The sequence below is a fragment of the Pinus tabuliformis genome, chromosome 4_1, assembly GCF_031772625.1.
Source record: "Pinus tabuliformis cultivar Carrire ecotype Pingquan chromosome 4_1, CPIR1, whole genome shotgun sequence".
In the NCBI taxonomy this organism is placed as follows: Eukaryota; Viridiplantae; Streptophyta; class Pinopsida; order Pinales; family Pinaceae; genus Pinus; species Pinus tabuliformis.
In genome coordinates, this window is record NC_142303.1 from 273,431,734 (window position 1) to 273,450,192 (window position 18,459).

The window sequence follows — 18,459 nt, forward strand, 5'->3', positions numbered from 1 at the left end:
CTAAGATCCTCTCGGAGTCAATCCATGTGAGTTTCTACAAAAATCTCACCTTTCTCAATTAATTCCTGTTATTTAATCATTTTCCCTAATTTAGACTTAGGAAAAATTTAATTACTGATTAATTAACTTAATTGAGTCATTTCTAGGTGTTTTCTCTTGAATTTTTTTTTGGGTTAGCTCTTATGTTTCTAAGCCTCTCTGACCAAAGTTGAAACTAAAACACCTGTCTGATGCTACAAAACTCAACATCCATGTGGCTAAATATCTGTCTTTACTCCAACGTTGAGGGCACTGAAGATGGTGCAGGCCCTCTCATGTCTCCAAAGGTGAAACAAACCTCATTTGGGCACTGGATGAACTGCCAAACCATGTGATCACTGCTAAGTTGGCAAAATGCAAAAGCTTTGGGGTGCTGAAGGTGCCCATGAATGCAAATGGTGCTCTATGAATTTCCAGGAACCCATGTCTCTCAATGTAGCACCTATGGGTGTCAATATGATCCTTTGGTGGACTTGGGCCCCAATTAAGTTGTCAAGCCCATGATGAAACCTGATGCAGGAGCATTCGAGCTTCCAAGCCATCAAGCTTTTTGAAGAAAAGCACCAAAAGAGACTTCAATATTATAAAGGAATTCTAATTCCTTAATTATAAATATTCTTAGTTTCTTTTAATTATTATAGAATAGTTTTAGAAAAGCTATGGATAAGAGAGATTTTTTTCATAAGGAAAAAGCAGAGTTGCCTTGAAAAGCATGAGAGATTTATGGAATAAATCATGAGAGCTTTAGTGAATAAATCATGAGAGCTTTAGGGAATAAATCAAGGAGTGATTTATGGATTTAGTAAAATCTAATTTTCTTGTAACTTTTTATTTAATCATTATAAGCCTGAATGAGAACTAATGGCCAAACTTATGTAGAATAAGGCCATAGAGAGTGAATGGAGAGAAATGAGAGTTTTCTGAGTGTATGTGTATGTACATATTTGATTTAATGAAATAGAGTTTCATAGATTTGTGGTGCTCACGAATTGTCTTTGTATGAATGGATGAATTTTAATTTGTGCATGCTCTAGAATTCACTATAAGTGAAGTAGAATTTTTATATGAAATACTTTTGCAGAAAAAATTAAGAGCTTGATGACAAAGTGATTTGTTGTGTGATCTAGAGAAGGTGAATTTGCAGGAAGAGGTGAATTTTCTTGCATCAAGTGGTATCAGAGCTAGGTCCACTCTTTGGAATTGAGGATTGCAACCAGAAGAAGGACGACTTCCAACAAGTAGCAGTTGGGTAGAAGTTGTAAGAAGGTAGTTCCACAGTGAGTGTGGGTAGAATTGCCAAGAGAAGGTTCTAAGGAGAGAACCAGAGAAAAAACCAAAAGGTCAAGCTAGTGAAGAAAGATTGATGAGGTATTGAGTAGCAAGAAGAGGAGACTTGCTATAGAGGAGAGGCTTGGTTGCAGTTCACTGTTGAGCATGGAGAAGCTCACAAAGATAGAGAGAAGGATGACCATAGAGGGTCATGACAAAGGTTTAGGTGGAAGCCATAGCAGAAGGAAAGAAGATTTCAAGGCAAAAGAAATCAAGAAGAAAACGAGTAATGAAGAATTTAATAGAGAACTCACTGAGATTAAAGTACAGTTGGATGTACTTATGGAGTTTCTACAACAAGAGACTGAAGACCAGAAATGCGGATGGATTTTTAAGAAGAAAGTTAAATGGCCAGTTAAGAAGTTGCATGCACGAAATCAAAGAAGATGGATGAGGCATCTGATCAGAGATTGGTTAAGGATGCTTGGAGAAAGTGAGAAAGAGAAAGTGTACATTTGTGAACCAGAGCAAGGACCATTGCTTGGTGAGAATGAAGATGAGGGGCTTTCTACAAGTCTCATGAACTACTTGGATAGTTCAGATCAACATGTGGATGTGTTGATAGAGGAGATAAAAGAGGCTGAAAATCCAAATATTTTTGAAACTGATATTTTGTGTATGGTTGCAGGTTATTTTGTGGATGGTGATGGACAGTCACCTAGAATTGTCATGAAGGTGAAGGAAGAAAAATAAATGTCTTCTCAAGGCATAGAAGGAAGACAAACTCATAATTTCATTTTGATAGAGGATGAGGTAGCATTCTCTCATGAAGAAAACCATGATGAAAACCATAAATTAATGAACAAAGAGATTGTTGATAGACAGTTAAAGAAACATGTTGCAGAGGAAAAAGAAGATTTGGCTCATGGAGATAGTCAAAGGAAGCATAAAGAGGAAGAGCAACATTCAGACTTAATGCTGACAAATTTTGAAGAAGAGCTAAGGATGTTGGAAGAATGGTTAATTAATCCAAGGATTAATGGAGAATACTGCATGAAAGTTGTTGGCATAGGAGTGCTTAAGGCATCAAGTGAAGGGAAGAGTAAGAATTTTGCAGATATTAAAAAAGAATACATGCAACAACAACCAGTTAGGAGAAACAACAACAAAGTTCGGCTAACAGAGAGCAACATGTACCAGCTAGGAGATAAACTGGACGTTGAAATTGACAGGATAAGAATACTGATGATGAAAGTGCTTGAGAAATTGCACACTAATGTAAGAAGTGTAGTCAACCAAACGGAAAATGAATGTACAAGAGTACATCAGCAAAGAGGGTGGACACCTACAACATAAAGTTTGGAAACCTGGAAGATTGGAGACGACAACGACAAAAAAAACAGAGAAGCAACATGAAGAAGGAGGTGATCGATTACAATACAATGTTTGGGATCCAAGAGGAATCAAGGATTAATGACACATGACTAAAAGGTCATGAATTTGGATTTAAGAGATCTGTGGCTTGTATCTTTTGACTCAGTTACCGGAGAATCTACTGTATGAACATATTTATGCCAACATTTCAAATCCCAACTGGGATCCATCATCAGGGCTTATAAATCAAATAACTTTAAATATTGATACAATATTGGGATTTGAAACGTTGGCATAAAAATGTTCATACTGTGGATTCTCCGGTAACTGAGTCAAAAGGTCATGAATTTTTTCTACCTTGGGAGATTGATGCAGGAGCATTCAAGCTTCCAAGCCATCAAGCTTTTTGAAGCAAAGCTCCAAAAGAGACTTCAATATTGTAAAGGAATTCTAATTCCTTAATTGTAAATATTCTTAGTTTCTTTTATTTATGATAGAATAGTTTTAGAAAAGCTATGGATAAGAGAGATTTTTTTCACAAGGCAAAAGAAGAGTTGTCTTAAAAAACATGAGAGATTTTTGGAATAAATCACGAGAGCTTTAGGGAATAAATCAGGGAGTGGTTTATGGATTTAGTAAAATCTAATTTTCTTGTAACTTTTTATTTAATCATTATAATTCTGAATGAGAACTAATGGCCAAACGTATGTAGAATCATGCCATAGAGAGTGAATGGAGAGAAATGAGAGTTTTTTGAGTGTATGTGTGTACATATTTGATTTAATGAAATAGAGTTTCATATATTTGTGGTGCTCACAAATTGTCTTTGTATGAATGGAAGAATTTTAATTTGTGCATGCTCTAGAATTCACTGTAAGTGAAGTAGAATTTTTATATAAAATACTTTTGCAGAAAAAATTAAGAGCTTGATGATGAAGTGATTTGTTGTGTGATCTAGAGAAGGTGAATTTGCTAGAAGAGGTGGATTTTCCTGCATCAAAACCACCTGGCAATCACACACAATATCCAATTTTGCAACTTATATCATCAAGTATATTTAATCATTTTGCATCTAAGTGAACCAAGCTTGCAAGTAATGGGCAATGTGACACTTCATACAAGGTTCCTCTTCCAAAATTGGGGCCTTGGTCACACAATGGTGTTACCTCCCTAAGTAGGAGTGGATAGGCATTTCCAACCCCAAAAGGGAAGTGACATGTCCTCAATCCTCCCTTCAATTGATAGGCGTCATGTGAATAATGATGGAACAAATGGGAAAGAGGGGTCTCAAGGCCAAATGCCATGGTCAAAGGGGTAGCAATGATGAGGAGATCCATATTTTGGGCTTATAAATGTGAGGGAGCAATCATGGGTCCATGAGTTACCCTGACCTTTGTTTTTCCACCCCTCTTATTACCTTTTGCTTTTTCTTTATACTACTGCTCGAAGCTCCAGGAAATGAGAGCATGCTTTGAATGATTTATAACAATGGTTACCCCCCTTAATGGTGGGACAATTCATCGTCCACTAGGGGTTGGGACATGCAAGGTTCATTTTCAATGATGCGAGAGGGTAACATTGGCTCTAGGAACCGGGTGATGGCCATAATGATAAGGGGTAGAGCTCATGCTCGACTTTTTCCCACGTGCTAATTTTAATGTCTCGACCATTCTTTTGCATTTTATAATTTTCTTTCTTTTGTTTCTTGCTTGTGGTCATAGGGGAGGGGGTGTGCTAAATCCCCGTGGACTCATGGTCAAGTGGACTTGGAGAAGGGATGTGGAATAAGGGATTGTAATGTATGGAGGGGAGTGATAAGTATGGAAAAGGGATAGATGGAGCACACTCTCTCAAAATCATGGATTCCGAAGTAGTGCCCCTTCCCAAAGCAATATGCCATTAGAAGCGGTCCCGTTGGACTAGGATGTAAAATTAACCTCCAATTTAAGGTGAGTGAACAAGACTATGGCGAAGACCCCTCTTTCTTCTAAGTCACCCCATAATTCATGCCAAATGCCCAAAGTACAAACAAGCATAAACACCCGAATGCAAAATGAATAAAGTACCTTTTTATTAGAATCCCACCTTCCAACATGTGATCCTAACAAATGGGCGATGAGACATATGACTAATGCAAGTGGCAGAGATATGAATGGCACATCACATCGGCTACAAGGTGGTTCTCGGGGCTGTTGGCTGTTGGATGGAAGAGATGAATGGGTCACCCACTTTTGGGGGGTAACAGTCCCAAGTTTGGGTTTCCCATGGAAAATTTGTTGTCTCTATTATGCGTGGTTCTCTTTTTGATCTTTATTGTTTTGTTGCATTACTGTTGAGATTTTATGTGTATAATTGCTTAATGATATATGTGGCACACGATAAATTAATTGAAATTCATTAGAAGTAATTATCAGATCAAAAAATAAAGTTTCTATCGTGCATCCTTGTAGAAAAATCAACATGGTATCAAAACCTTGTTGAAAAGAGTAGCCGCTGAAGACAACGTGGATGGACTCACTTGTGCAAGAAAAACCCTAAGACAGGTCGAGTTAGGGGTTCTCTCAAGAAGCTATCTAAGAGTCCGTTTGAAGGCTGAATTTCTGTGAGGGTGGTCTGTGTATTTGTTGGAGAAGGCCAAGCCCTAGAAGAGGGTTGGACTGTGCCTTGTTTAGGCTGCAAATAGGGAGAGACTACTCACAGGCTTAAACAAAATTGAAACAGGTCAGGTCAAGGGGATAAAAGGGTGGCCACAGCCACAGGAAGTAACCCACAACCAAGGAAAGACAGGACTGCGAGTGGCCGTAGAGGACCATAGGCAACCATAGAGGCCTGGGGACCTCAAAATTGTGAACGAGAGGGCTGAGTACCCTCAGGTCTGTGGAAAGGCCAGCATTGATCGTAGATGTAGCTGAGGAATTCATTGGAAGATCGAAGGATCTGATTTCGTTGTTTCAGACTGTTGTAATAATATGGTTCTCCTTTGAGATCAAATGATTGGTTCATTGATGTGGATCCATTTTTGGATCGAGTCTCATAAGGATTCTTTGTAGCAAATGGGAATAATGTATTGGAAAATTAAGGTGCCCCAACGATAACTGGTATCCACCTATGTTGAAATGGTGAAATGAGCACTCGAACTGTGGCATTCAACAACACTATTAAGATCGTATTTATTTAGCTCATCCTGACCGAGTGGTGTGGCACTCAATGTTAAACCTTGTGTGTGTTGTCCAAGTTTTGGCAGAATGTTTTTCGTTCCACACACATTTCGACAGGTTGTTTTGATTATTCGTAGTGTGGTTTAACTTTGTATAACATGTTTGATGGATTAGCATGCATGAACAAGATGCCATGACTACGCTCTGCCAATTTACGTGCATTCTTGCGTCTGCCCCTCGCCATTGCCATTGTGCACAGAAAAATGAAACGAGGGTTCCAGTAAGTAGCAAAGTTCTAGATACAACATTATAGTGGTTGTGTGCACTGTGCCCTCGATAACTTTTTTATATGGCGTTATGGAAGTTGTTGCATTGGTTTTCTTTAACATTTCTCTTACTTCCCATTTTCAAATTTGCAGATGAAGAGATATAACGTCGAAATACGTCATGGCTTTAAATGGTGTAGTCCGTGTTGACAACAAAATCTTGGCAAAGTTATGATATGAGCGACTATATATGAAAAATCAGATTAGACATAGTAGAGGATGACTATAGGTAGTAGAGGCAGTGGTTGAATGTCAAAGGTGAAGTCCAGTCTCGTTGAAAGTTCGACCACGATTAAACAGAAGCAGACTACAGTTCTGGTGGAATGGCAGAACTTGAAGACAGATAGTCTACACACAAACATATGGCCAAGACTGGTTGAAGTCTGTGGAAAAAAGAAGTCTATAGAAATTTGTGTTAACAAGTCTGTGGCCTGTAAAGAGTTTATTGTGAAACAATGAAGAATCTTTGTCACAGGTTTTGGGTTATTCTCTGTTCTCCATGGTGGTTCTAAGGATATGAACGCAAACCTAATTGATGCTTTAGAATGGTGAGACATTGAAGATCTCAACAATTGTTAAATTTCCATGAAACTCTGCAACTACTTAGATGAATAACTGTCAACCGAAATCTAGTTAACTTTCACCAAGATACAGAGCTTCTTAACAACTTATAAGTAGCGAAATAAAACACAAAGATAAAAACACATGCAAAAATTGACTCACTTATTTTTCTAAGGAAACTCAATAGGGAAAACCTGCTTACTTGATGTGGCTATTTTATTGTTTGTTCATGAGCACTTGGATCTATTACAAAGCAATATGTCAAGAGTTCTGCTTCTCACACAAATCTCAGTTGATACAATTGATCTTGGTGTTGGAAATAATACTGAGAGGGGGGGTGAATCAGTGTTATCAGATCAATAATTTAATTTTCAAAACTGATTTGTATACGCTACTTAAGCTTAGTGAACTAGCGTGTATACACAACTGTACTTAATGCAACCAATGTATATGCAGAGATCTTTTGATTTACCCAGATTATCATGTATTGAACTTTAACCAGTATATCAGGAATTCATTAGACAGTGCGGTAAAAGCAGAATAAAGCATCACACATAAGCAACACACATGAACACCAAAATATAAGGTGGAAACCAATGTAGGTGAAAACCACCTGCCACTGTCGTCTCTGTCTTCTTTTAATAATAAGAAAAATTTTGTTTACAATTTTTGTGCTGGTGCAGTCTTATACCAATACGCAGGCTTCTACTTGCAGAAGGCTACAACCTTCTCTCGTTCTCCAGCTTCTACTGGAAGGGAGCTACAACCCCCTAGCTCTTGTACTAGCTGATATGTTTACTAGTACGTAGGTGCCAGCCTACAGAAGGCTACAACCTTTTCTTTTCTTCCAGGGACCACGTTTCATAAATTTTCAGACTGGGTCCATCAACAACATCATTCAATCATCAAATATATCTGCATCAACCAATCTCCTTTTGAACCAACCACAACCGAATCAATCAATCACTTTGGCAACCCGTCAGTCTGATCGTTCAGAATGCTGTCACCAGAATACAGTAACCAGAACCCAAGCCAGAACCCAGAACACTGCAACAACAAACAGAAGCAACTAAAACATATTTTATAAGGTATACATTACTTCCATGTGTCAAACTTGCGTGCATACACGCTTTCCTCAAAGCGAACCAGCGTACAGATTTGAAAATCAAATTTATGATGTATACGCTGCTTTGATATGCAGAACCAACGTGTATACGCTCCTTTTCTAAAGTGAACCTGCGTATAGATCTATAAATGATGATTTAAACATTACAACTATTCCCGACTGTAGTCATACCCAGATCATCATATTTACAGACTACAACATGCGCCAGTTATTCAGATCCATGATCAAACCACATAAAGATAATTCACTTCAAGCCTTAAGATCCTGATACGTCATTAGATCTTATCCTTCATCAAACGCTAAGGTTCATCCTTGATTCAGATCAAGCACAACACCATAAGCCAATAACCTGCATATTAGATCTCACACTTCATTAGATATTCGATACTTGCACGCTTTGGCCTAATGATCTTCTCCTCCTTTTATAGTTTTAGGCCTTTCTCAATACCATGGACCAAAACCACTTAGGACCAATACCTTGGACCAAATACCTAGGGTCAATACCTCGGACCAGATACCTTGGACCAATACTATGGATCAAAATACCATGGACCAAATACTTCGGACCAAAAATTTAGTTTTCCAAGGTATACGCGCTTTTCCTTATGAGAAAGTGCGTGTGTACGTATACGCGATTTGTATATAGTGACCCTGCGTGTATACACAGCTTGGTCAATGGTGAACCTGCATATACCTCTCTTTCTTCATTATGTGAAGACTGATCTGTCATTCTTGCTGTTTACCTGCTATATTGTGATCTTTCATTTGAGTGAGTTGCCTTCTGAACTGATTCCTTGAAGCTGCCCTGCATTTCATCACATCTGTAAACACTTCTGTCACATTTGATATCTCTTCTGTAGATTCATCTAGTTATCATATACAAGTGAGTTATTCTGCTACAAGTGGGTTGCCATCAAGTACAACACATACATCATAATGCCAACACTTGGCTGGCCTAGATTTTGCTTGATCTCAGTCATTGAGGACACAATTGTTCCTCTATAGCCTCCTTGACTTGCTTTGCAAAACTCGCTCTCTTTTGCTTGATCTTTGCGCACTAGAGGCTTCTCAATCCTTGTGCACTAGGTTCCTATTTCCTAGTGCACATGAGCCCCTATTCTTTAGCGCAGGGGGACTCCTATTTTATAGGGAAATCCTTATTTCCTTATGCACTTAGCAACCCTATTTCTTAGGACCCAACTCCTCTTCTCTGCACACAACCAACTCCTAAATCCTAGCACAATTCTTCTTCCTTTTTTTAGGAAACAATTCTTGGACTTTCCACAATCAAGGCTCTCTCACAATTTGTGAGCTTTGTCTTGTCACACAAACCATTGTGCAGAAAACAATTATTTCTTTGAGCCTCTGTCCTCCTCTTTATAGGCCCAATTCGAACATGCAAGGAGACCCAGTTCATATTTAGAACCTGAGTTCTGATTGACGAGTTAACTAACAATTGTTCTTGTCCTTTCTCCAATCAACACTGGAGTTCTAAACTCGTTCTATCTCCAGTCAACACTGGAGACTAACTCGCTCTAACTGAACTGTCACTGCCATCTCATTCTGTAGTCAAACTGATGAAGACTCCTATTTAATTGAAGCTCCAACTCTACGCATGCTAACTTGATGATTATTCTAGTAAAATGGAAATAACTCATCCTAATTAAGTCTAACTCATGAGGATAATTCAAGGTCTTCACTGGCTAAGGCACAAGCTGGAAAACCTTACTACATTTTCAACACCGATTGCCGTATTCATGTAATACTGGTGCCTAGAATGTTGGTATCTTTCTTTCATTTTGAGCACTGTTGATTGGGCATTGGTTTTACAACTTTCTAGTGGCATGTTCTCATTTTCTTGTGGAATGGCATAAGTCTAAAACCTCTTGACAACAAACCCGTGGTTAATATTTGTAATGTTGGTTATACCTTTGTTCTCATAATTATGCCTTGGAATATCACTATTGAATGACATATCTTTGGCAAAGATAGCAAGTGGTAGTAAAGATCGTGGGCTGAAGGAACAAGCCTAGAATGGAAGACAGGTTTCAGAAGGAAGCTATTATAAAGCCAGAGGGAGTTGAGTCTTTGTTGATGTATTCGTTTTAGAGCCTTTATGCTTGTGTTGGAAGACTTAGGGTTTGTAAACCCTTGAGAACACTTGAAGGTTACAACCCGTATTGAAGTTTTTGGGATAAAATCCTGGAATAACTCAATGATGAGGACAAGGATGAGTATCCACCTCAAAAGAAGACGAAGGAATCTAAGCTTGATGAGATTGTAGATGGAATTCATTGATTTCCGCAAGGAGGCAAGGTTCAAGGAGTGGACAATTTCCTACAACCCTTTGCAATTTCTTCCTTAATCAAGAGATAAGTACTTCATATCTTTCTCCCTTGATTATTGTTATTTTTCCTTGGTGAGCCTCTTGTCTTTGTATTTTTTGCTTGGTTATAGTTGTTTCTTCCATCGCCTCCTGAATAAGGTTTGCAGGTACATCATGAAGGCTGCCAAGGCAATGATTGTGGCAGTTGATGGAAACATCAGGAAGAACAAATGAAGGCTTGTGACAAGAGGGTTCTCCCAATAAGAGGGAGCAACAATGGCAAAAGGACTTGCTCAAGTGACAAAGGGAGAAACAATGGTAGGAGGATTTGCTTCTGTGATGGAGGAAGTAATCAGGACTACCACAGGAAGACTTGCTTAAGAAGCCAGAAGAACATGGCCAGGCTAGTTCATCCAAGACCTGATACAGGGAGGAACAAGAGAGCTCTAGTATATATCCACAGATGAGCAGATTGTGGACATATTTCAAAGACAAGCTTCGTATGATGCTAAATGTCTCCCTCATTGGAAGGAAATGATGAGGCTTTTGCAGGATTGTGCAGGCCATCTCTTGAAGCCATAAAGGACTTTGGTTGGGTCATAAATGACTTTGACCAGAAAGGTGAATGGCCCAAGGCAATTACATGGGCAATTATAGGATACATTCACCTCTAAAGCTAGAAAGACTTGGCTAGGTCGACCAAAGGTGAATGTCCCAGGTAAATTATAGGATTTGGCGAATCTTCTCCTTAGAAGCTAGAAGGACTTGGCTACGTCGATCGAAGGAGATATATGTAATTCATCTTTGAAGCCAGAAAGACTTGAATAGGTCATAAAGGACTTTGACCAGAAAGGTAAATGGTCCAAAGGAAAATTCTCTCCTAAGAAGCTAGAAGAACTTGGATGCTAGAAGGACTTGGCTAGGTCATGACTAGAGGAGATTAATACATTTGCCTAAGGAGCCATAAAGGACTTTGGTCAAAATCCCTGGATACTTACGAGAGAGTTACATTGCCCACTCCAAGGTGGAGCTATCTATAGACATGCATCAACATGACAAGCTCATGAACTTTTCTTAAGGAGAAATTTCAGCTAAAGGGAAATCTGTTGTAGCCAAGGAAAATACCTCCCCCTCTAAGAGGGTATTGATTTTTTGTGGCATCAGGAGGTATTCCCGTATGCCAAGAGGCCACCTAAGTCGGCCTAGAAAAATTATGGAAATTAAAATAAAATAAATTTTATTTTTGGGTTTCATGTAGGCTCAAAAGGAACAAGTCGGGTCCACCATGAAAGGGTGTGTCCCTTGGGGTAAATGCACCCAGTCGACTTGTATAAATACACATAATGTGACATTTCATTTGATCACTCACTCATGATTATATCTACTGTATTAGCCACACATAGGAGCATTAAAAGGATGAAGTGACCAAAGTTTGGACTTGGTTTTTGGCACATATTTCCAGACAATTTGATTTGTAAAAATTGCTGAAGAGAATTTCTCCTAGAAGAAGAGTTGTTAGGTTTTATTTTTCTCCCAAGTTTGGGTTTTCCAAGGAAAATTTGTTGTCTCTATTGTGCATGGCTCTCTTTATGATCTTTATTGTGTTGAAATTTGATGACTAAAAAGTTTCCTGCAATCCCAACCTGGTTTTAGTTTCACCTCATCACTCCCATTCAATTAAATGCCCTTTCCCATGAACATACATTCAACATATAGAATTTTGGAAATGAAATTTTCAGATTACAACACATGGGACTGTCAACACATGCTGAAAATAAATATGGACATAAACAGACCAGCAACACACATAAAAATACACACAGATTTTTGGTCAACTTAGACTCAGGCAAAACCCCTTCAATCTTTTCCGAGGAAAACTTGTTAGAGAGCTCTTCTAATTTATTTATCTTTCAAGTTCAAGAAAAATACATTTACAGACAAAACAAAACAACAAAATACAACTTATCTCTTCAGCCCAAAACTCCTTGACAACCGTGCCCACTTTGCCTTGATTTCCATGTCCACGTGAAGTTGAAAATATGTACTATACGGATATAGACTGTATGGATTCCATACGGACTGTATGGATTTTCGTACCATTGTACGGACTTCATTTTTTTGTTCAAAAACTTCTCTTGAATGGCGTGCAGCTCACAGCATTAAACGCTGTTCGTACTATACTTTATGCTATCTTCTATGCCTTGATTTCCGTGCCCAGCTTTGCCCAGAGATCACTCTTTCAGCTTGCTGCAACAAATGTCTCCTTCAGAACTTTTCTCCTACTCTCAACCTCCTTTCTCCAATCTGCTCATGAAGAATGAATGCAGTCTTTCTTTTCTTTTCCCCCTTTTGTTTCCCTAAATGACTTTTGGGCAAACCTAAGATCTAATGGCTCATATTCATTTAGATCAAGGGATGAGAACAAATGTGCATTTAATTCTCGCTTTCTATTTTTTAACTCACCCATTAAATAAAGTACCCACATTGTACTTTATGTCTAAAGTCACTTTTCACTTTATAATTTAACATTGACTTTACTACTTATAAAGTCACTTTCACTTTATAAAGTCACACTTAGAAAAATAATTATTTTGGACACTTTTCCCTAGGTAGAGACTAACCCATGGGAAACCACTTGTCCAAGGTACATTAAAAATCAACATATTGTTTCTACTGTTTTGCTGCATTACTGTTGAGATTTTTTGTGTATAATTGCTTAATGATATCTGTGGCACAAGATAAATTAATTGAAGATCATTAGAAGACTAGAAGTAATTATCAGGTCAGAAAATAATTTTTCTATTGCGCATCCTTGTAGAAAAATCAACAAAAGGTTCTCTTGGAGCATTTACAATTAAGGCATTCTCATTATCCACAGACATGCAGGTTGTATCTGTTTGATTGTCATCAAAACCTTTGGTGTTCTTTTTGCTGTTGGTTTTTGAATTCATTCTTTTCTTTTGGCCAAGATGAAGAGTATAAGTTGTTAATTATGCATCAACATTTATTCTATTTTGATTATAATTGTGATTGACATATTGCAGGTTATCTTGGCTTTACTGAATTTTTGATTCATTAAATCACAATTGTAGCTGGGAGTGTCTTTAGAACTTTTTACAGCAAAATGAAAGATTATCCTTTACAACACATGGCAGACAAAATAAATTTGCCCACATGTCCGGTGTGTATGGAGAACCTTGGTACCTATGGTGGCCCTGCCTCTTTAGCTTGTGGTCATAATGGTTGCCTCAAGTGCTTGCAGGAGGTTTGAACTTCTATTTTGGCCACTGTCTTAAATATTTCAAGTTCATTTCTTGATATTCATCATGAAATTGCAATATTATGTCTAATTTCTTTGCTGCATGATTCTGTTCATTTGCCAATATATTTTGAAAACCTAATTTTCAAATTTTGAATGTTGGAATTGGAATAATAATCTGATGTCGATGCAAAACTGATAATGCTTGTTCTGTTTTCTATGCTCATCAAGTTTTTTGTGAAATCAGTTGCAGACACACTTGGCTACGCCTTTGTGTCCTCTTTGCCGAACTCCATTCAATTCTAAGTTAAACCTTAGATTGAACTTTGATTTGAAAGATACACTTGAAAGGATGCAGACAACTTCGCCTGTAGGTAGATATGTGGGTTCTGAAGCAAACACATTCATTGAGACCAATGGACAGCATAAAACTTCCATCGAGGGGCAAAACAGATATGAGGCTTTAAGAGATCTTGCATTGCCAGAAGAGGCAGATCCCTGGGTACGGGTGTCACTTACTCAGAGAGGAAAAAAGGAATGCTTATCTTCTTTTGACTACACATCTCAAGAGGGGTACTCTGATGCAAATAGAGATACTGGAGCAACCTTGCCAGAGCATCCCCCTCCAGAAATAAATTTGAGGAATGTTCTAAGTGGCCTATATACAATCATAACAGGGGGAAATATATCACATCCTGATCCAGAAGAACAACATCAGGTCAGTTCCGAGCTTTCATCTGAAGAATTCATTCAAAATGAGGCAGCCACTTTGTATACGGGACCTGACTTACCAAGTGCACCACCTCTCCCGCATTTGGAAGGGAATGATAATCTGTCTGTTCCAACAATTTTTGAAACAGAGCCACCTCACTGGGTTCCAGATAGTGCCGCTTCCTGTTGCATGCAATGTGGGGCACCCTTCAAGCCCCTTGTTTGTGGGAGGCACCACTGTCGTTTTTGTGGGGGAATATTTTGCAGAGCATGTTCAAGGGGAAAATGTCTTTTACCTGTAAAATTCAGAGAGAGAGACCCACAAAGGGTTTGTGATAGGTGTTATGAGAGGTTGGAACCGTTGCAGAGACTTTTGATAAGGCAGGTAAGCAATGCAGCTCAGGTAGCAAAACATGATGTGATGGACTGGACTTGTATGAGAGGATGGCTGAATACGCCTTTGGGCTTGTCAATGGAGCAAGAAATTTACAAGACCAGCATTGTTTTGAGAAGTTATTATCAGGTGCATATTCATGACCAAACTCGTCCTATAGGGAGATCGCTTTTTAATTACAAGCTAATAATGCTTAACTGATATGTAAATTCATTCGAAATTCCATTAGATAATTTTCCTTAGTTTGCCACTGGCTTATTGCCTCTGATATTCTCTGAACTATTGCAAATTGATACAGATTGCAAGGTTGAAGCCAGAAAGGTCTATACCTGTTTCTGTTTTACGAGGAGCTAGTGGATTAGCCATCTTCACTGTTGCAAAAGCTGGTGTGGGCATCACTTACAAATTAGGGACTGGTATAGTTATTGCCAGAAGAGAAAATGGTTCCTGGTCAGCACCATCTGCAATAACATCATTTGGTTTAGGATGGGGTGCACAGGTAAGATCTTCTATTCGTGTAGCATGTCTTTGTAATAAGTAAACTATTTTTGGCATCAAGGAATCTTATATTTTCAAGGGATGGTTGAATTGGTTTTTATGTCTGTTATGCACAGATTGGTGGAGAGCTTACAGATTTTGTTATTGTGCTTCGCAATTTTGAAGCAGTCAAAGCTTTTAGTAGTCGTGTGCATTTCTCGTTAGGGGGTGGTTTAAGTGTTGCAGCTGGGCCATTGGGAAGAGCGGTGGAGGCAGATCTTCGAGTTGGAGATGAAGGAACCACTGCTTGCTACACATACAGCAGTAGCAAAGGTACATATGTGCAAATTGTAACTGGCTGACAAAATGTTTTTTTTTCCAGTGCATCTGTAGAAACCTCCTCCAACATAAATCAGGGCGCTTCTTGTTTGGAACAGTTTCTTAATCAATTGTTCAATCTTATCATCCTTTTTCTAGTGTTTGGGATTCTCAGCAAATATTGGTGTTAAATGATGTTTAAGAAACAGACTAACATAATATTGTTCGGAAGGGTCATCTGAATAGACATCTTCTACTATATGCTCTGTGCAGTTGGATTTATGTCTATGTAACAGTTTGGCAAAGAGATGCTTGTAGGCCAGATGTTTTAGCTTCTGAGAGTTTTTCTTCTTGGCATGATGCTGCATGCCATGCAGCAATCAAGATACAAAGAGAAAAACTTGAAAAGGACATGTGATTAAAGCTGATAAGCATGACCATAAATACATGGAATGACAAGGAAAGCATATTGAATAGAGTGAGCTAATGCACAAACAAGACGAAACTAGGATATTTAAGATCTCTGAATGGAAGACAAAAGCTGATCTAGTTTCTTATGAGTGCTGCAAACTAGGCTCTGTAAATAGTAACTCACCCTGACCCTTAGTCGATCCACCTATTGTGCCCTGTGGTTATACAGTTGTATGCAATATGTTTCATAGAATTTGCTTCAGCCAAAAATGTGTTCTCTTCTATTCATATATGACTACCGAAACCGGGAATTCAAAATTCATTAAAACTATGGTTTTGGACGTTTTCCGTGAAATGAATATGAAAGGATAAAATTCGAAATTATGACAGATGGGATGCATTATTCATCTTCTCTTTAAATATGTAGTTGTACCTCAAAGGAGAAATTTCTCCCGTCTGTAAGAACTCCTATATCCTTGTTATCGCCACTGTATCTCGTCAACTTGCATTCAATTAGCATAATTTTTTTGAGACGTAGTGCTCAAAACTTTAACAGCTACAGATAATCTAATGCTCAATTTTTAAGTTTGTTTGTTTCACTGAGAGAAACAAGGTGCATTCTCCCATCTTGTTGGGGGCAGAAGTGTGGTCCATCAAATGTTCCTGTGTGTGTGGGACTGTCCGTGTGTGCAGTGGTTCATTAAATCCAGATGATGCAGTTTATTTCTTGAATATGGATAATAGCACAAATCCATCATTTAAGCTTACATGTGATGTGCATATCAAGGTTGTGAAACTCAAGGATGCAATTCTTGGCATCACAAGTTTTGCACAAGTGGACTATGTATCATATATGCAATTTCAAAATTTGCAACCCTTTACTTGACGACCTTGAGGTGCATACCAGACCTGCATTTAGATGGGTCTATGCTAGTTGTATAGTGCACAAGTTGAGAAACCAAGGGTCTGATAAAAAAATAAAATGTTTATGATTGCTGACAATATTATAAAGAGGATATCTGTCCCTTACCAGGAATGTAGAAGCTGTTCCAAACAATTCTCTTGTATGGAACTTAAATTGATTAATAGAACTATATTTGTATTGTTTGCATATACAAACTTTTCCATGTGTTTTTAATCTTGTGCTTTTTTCATATTTTAACTACCATTCTTTTGGAGCAAAATAATTCTCTTAGATTGCGTAGCAATTTGATAGTGATGAAGGTAAGTTTCTGTTATTGCATTCTATGCATTAGTGTCAGTGGAATAACATTACCCTATGATAGTTTGCTGGGAAAAGTGGATAGCTGTTAGGACCATTTTGGGCACAATTGAATGCTTCTAAAGGAATAATAGACTCTTTCACTTACTGCAGGTGCCTTTCTTGGAGTATCACTTGAGGGAAACATAGTTACTGCACGAACAGATACGAATATGCGGTTCTATGGTGATCCATATCTTACACCCACTGACATTCTCTTTGGTTCAGTTGAAAGGCCAAGGGCAGCGACACCTCTATACAATGCTTTGCATGATCTTTTCCAGAGTTTGGGAAAAGCATTATGAGAAAAGCATTACCTGTAACTTTGTAAATATTCAATACAATTTTATAAATTTTAAAAAGTGTTTGGAACTCTGAAGATCAGGATAGTTGTGGACCACGGAAAGCCAGTTATTTAGTCTGTAATGCAGCAGTGAAATGCCTTAAAGGTATTATAATGTCATATAATGACATTTGAAAAATACTGCTTAAAAGATGTATCAATCAATTTGCCACTCAAGAAAAGCAGTTGAAGCTTGAAACAATGTACAGCAACCCTTTAAATTTCGCTTGAATGAATAGTTTGAAGTTTACGGTTACCTGAAAGTATTGTAACTGTACAAAATCATCTGTAATAAATGTGCAATGCTTGTTCACTTCACTGTGTAGAGCACTGCTTTGGGACATTTTGAACTGTTTGTTTAGATGGATTCATAATTTGGAGAATATTTCAGTAAATATTAATTAATCAAGCTTTATATCAAAATGCAAGAGTATATCAATTTTTTGGTGGATAATATTTGTTTTTAATGTCTGAAACAGCAATTAAGCATAGGACTATTCACAAGGTAACTCAACAAAATGCTGACCTAGCAGATTAATCAACAAAAATGTGCCCATCAAATTAATAAATCACAAAACGATGCCACTAAGATCTATGGTCTCCGCATACCAAACAATATAAACAAATGATTACAAAATTCAATGGTCCAATAGCATTGGATGGGCATTTTAAAAATTTTGTTTGCTTATGGACACTATTATGAAACATATTTCCTGGGCAGGAGATGCTTTTGACTTCTCTCTGAAGTTGCAAATTGTAAAATGCGTATGCACTTGATTATGCATTTGTATATTACTTATCCTTGGCTTTGCTAGTGATTTGAGCTGTTCATTTTTCACGTGTACCCACAACCCAGTATAAAATCTTTTAGAGCACCAAGAAATGCTGTTTGTAAAATGGAACAAGTAACACGCTGTTAACATATGACATGAATATCCTGAAGGCATCACATGCTGTCGACATGCATTATGAGTCTTCTCAAGACGTGTGACTGCCTTTGACTTCTCTCTGAAGTTGCAAATTGTAAAATGCGTATGCACTTGATTATGCATTTGTACAGTACTTATCCGTGGCTTTGCCAGTGATTTGAGCTGTTCATTTTTCAC

The 18,459-nt window shown here is 38.0% G+C and overlaps 1 protein-coding gene across 3 annotated transcripts in view; it reads left to right on the forward strand.

Moving 5' to 3' along the window:
* LOC149175313 (uncharacterized) overlaps positions 1 to 17,786 on the forward strand; it is a 55,783-nt gene extending 37,997 nt beyond the window's left edge. For 2 of the 3 annotated variants that reach the window (XM_089419599.1, XM_089419597.1), the window contains 5 exons: positions 13,224 to 13,444; positions 13,686 to 14,672; positions 14,842 to 15,042; positions 15,158 to 15,353; positions 17,125 to 17,786. In XM_089419599.1, coding sequence (XP_089275725.1) covers positions 13,304 to 13,444; positions 13,686 to 14,672; positions 14,842 to 15,042; positions 15,158 to 15,353; positions 17,125 to 17,315 — 1,716 coding nt within the window. In that variant the 5' untranslated portion in view covers positions 13,224 to 13,303 and the 3' untranslated portion in view covers positions 17,316 to 17,786. Of the gene's footprint in view, positions 1 to 12,997; positions 13,066 to 13,223; positions 13,445 to 13,685; positions 14,673 to 14,841; positions 15,043 to 15,157; positions 15,354 to 17,124 lie in introns of all 3 variants that reach the window. The other variant, XM_089419598.1, reaches the window with a different exon arrangement.
* Positions 17,787 to 18,459: the final 673 nt, after the last annotated feature.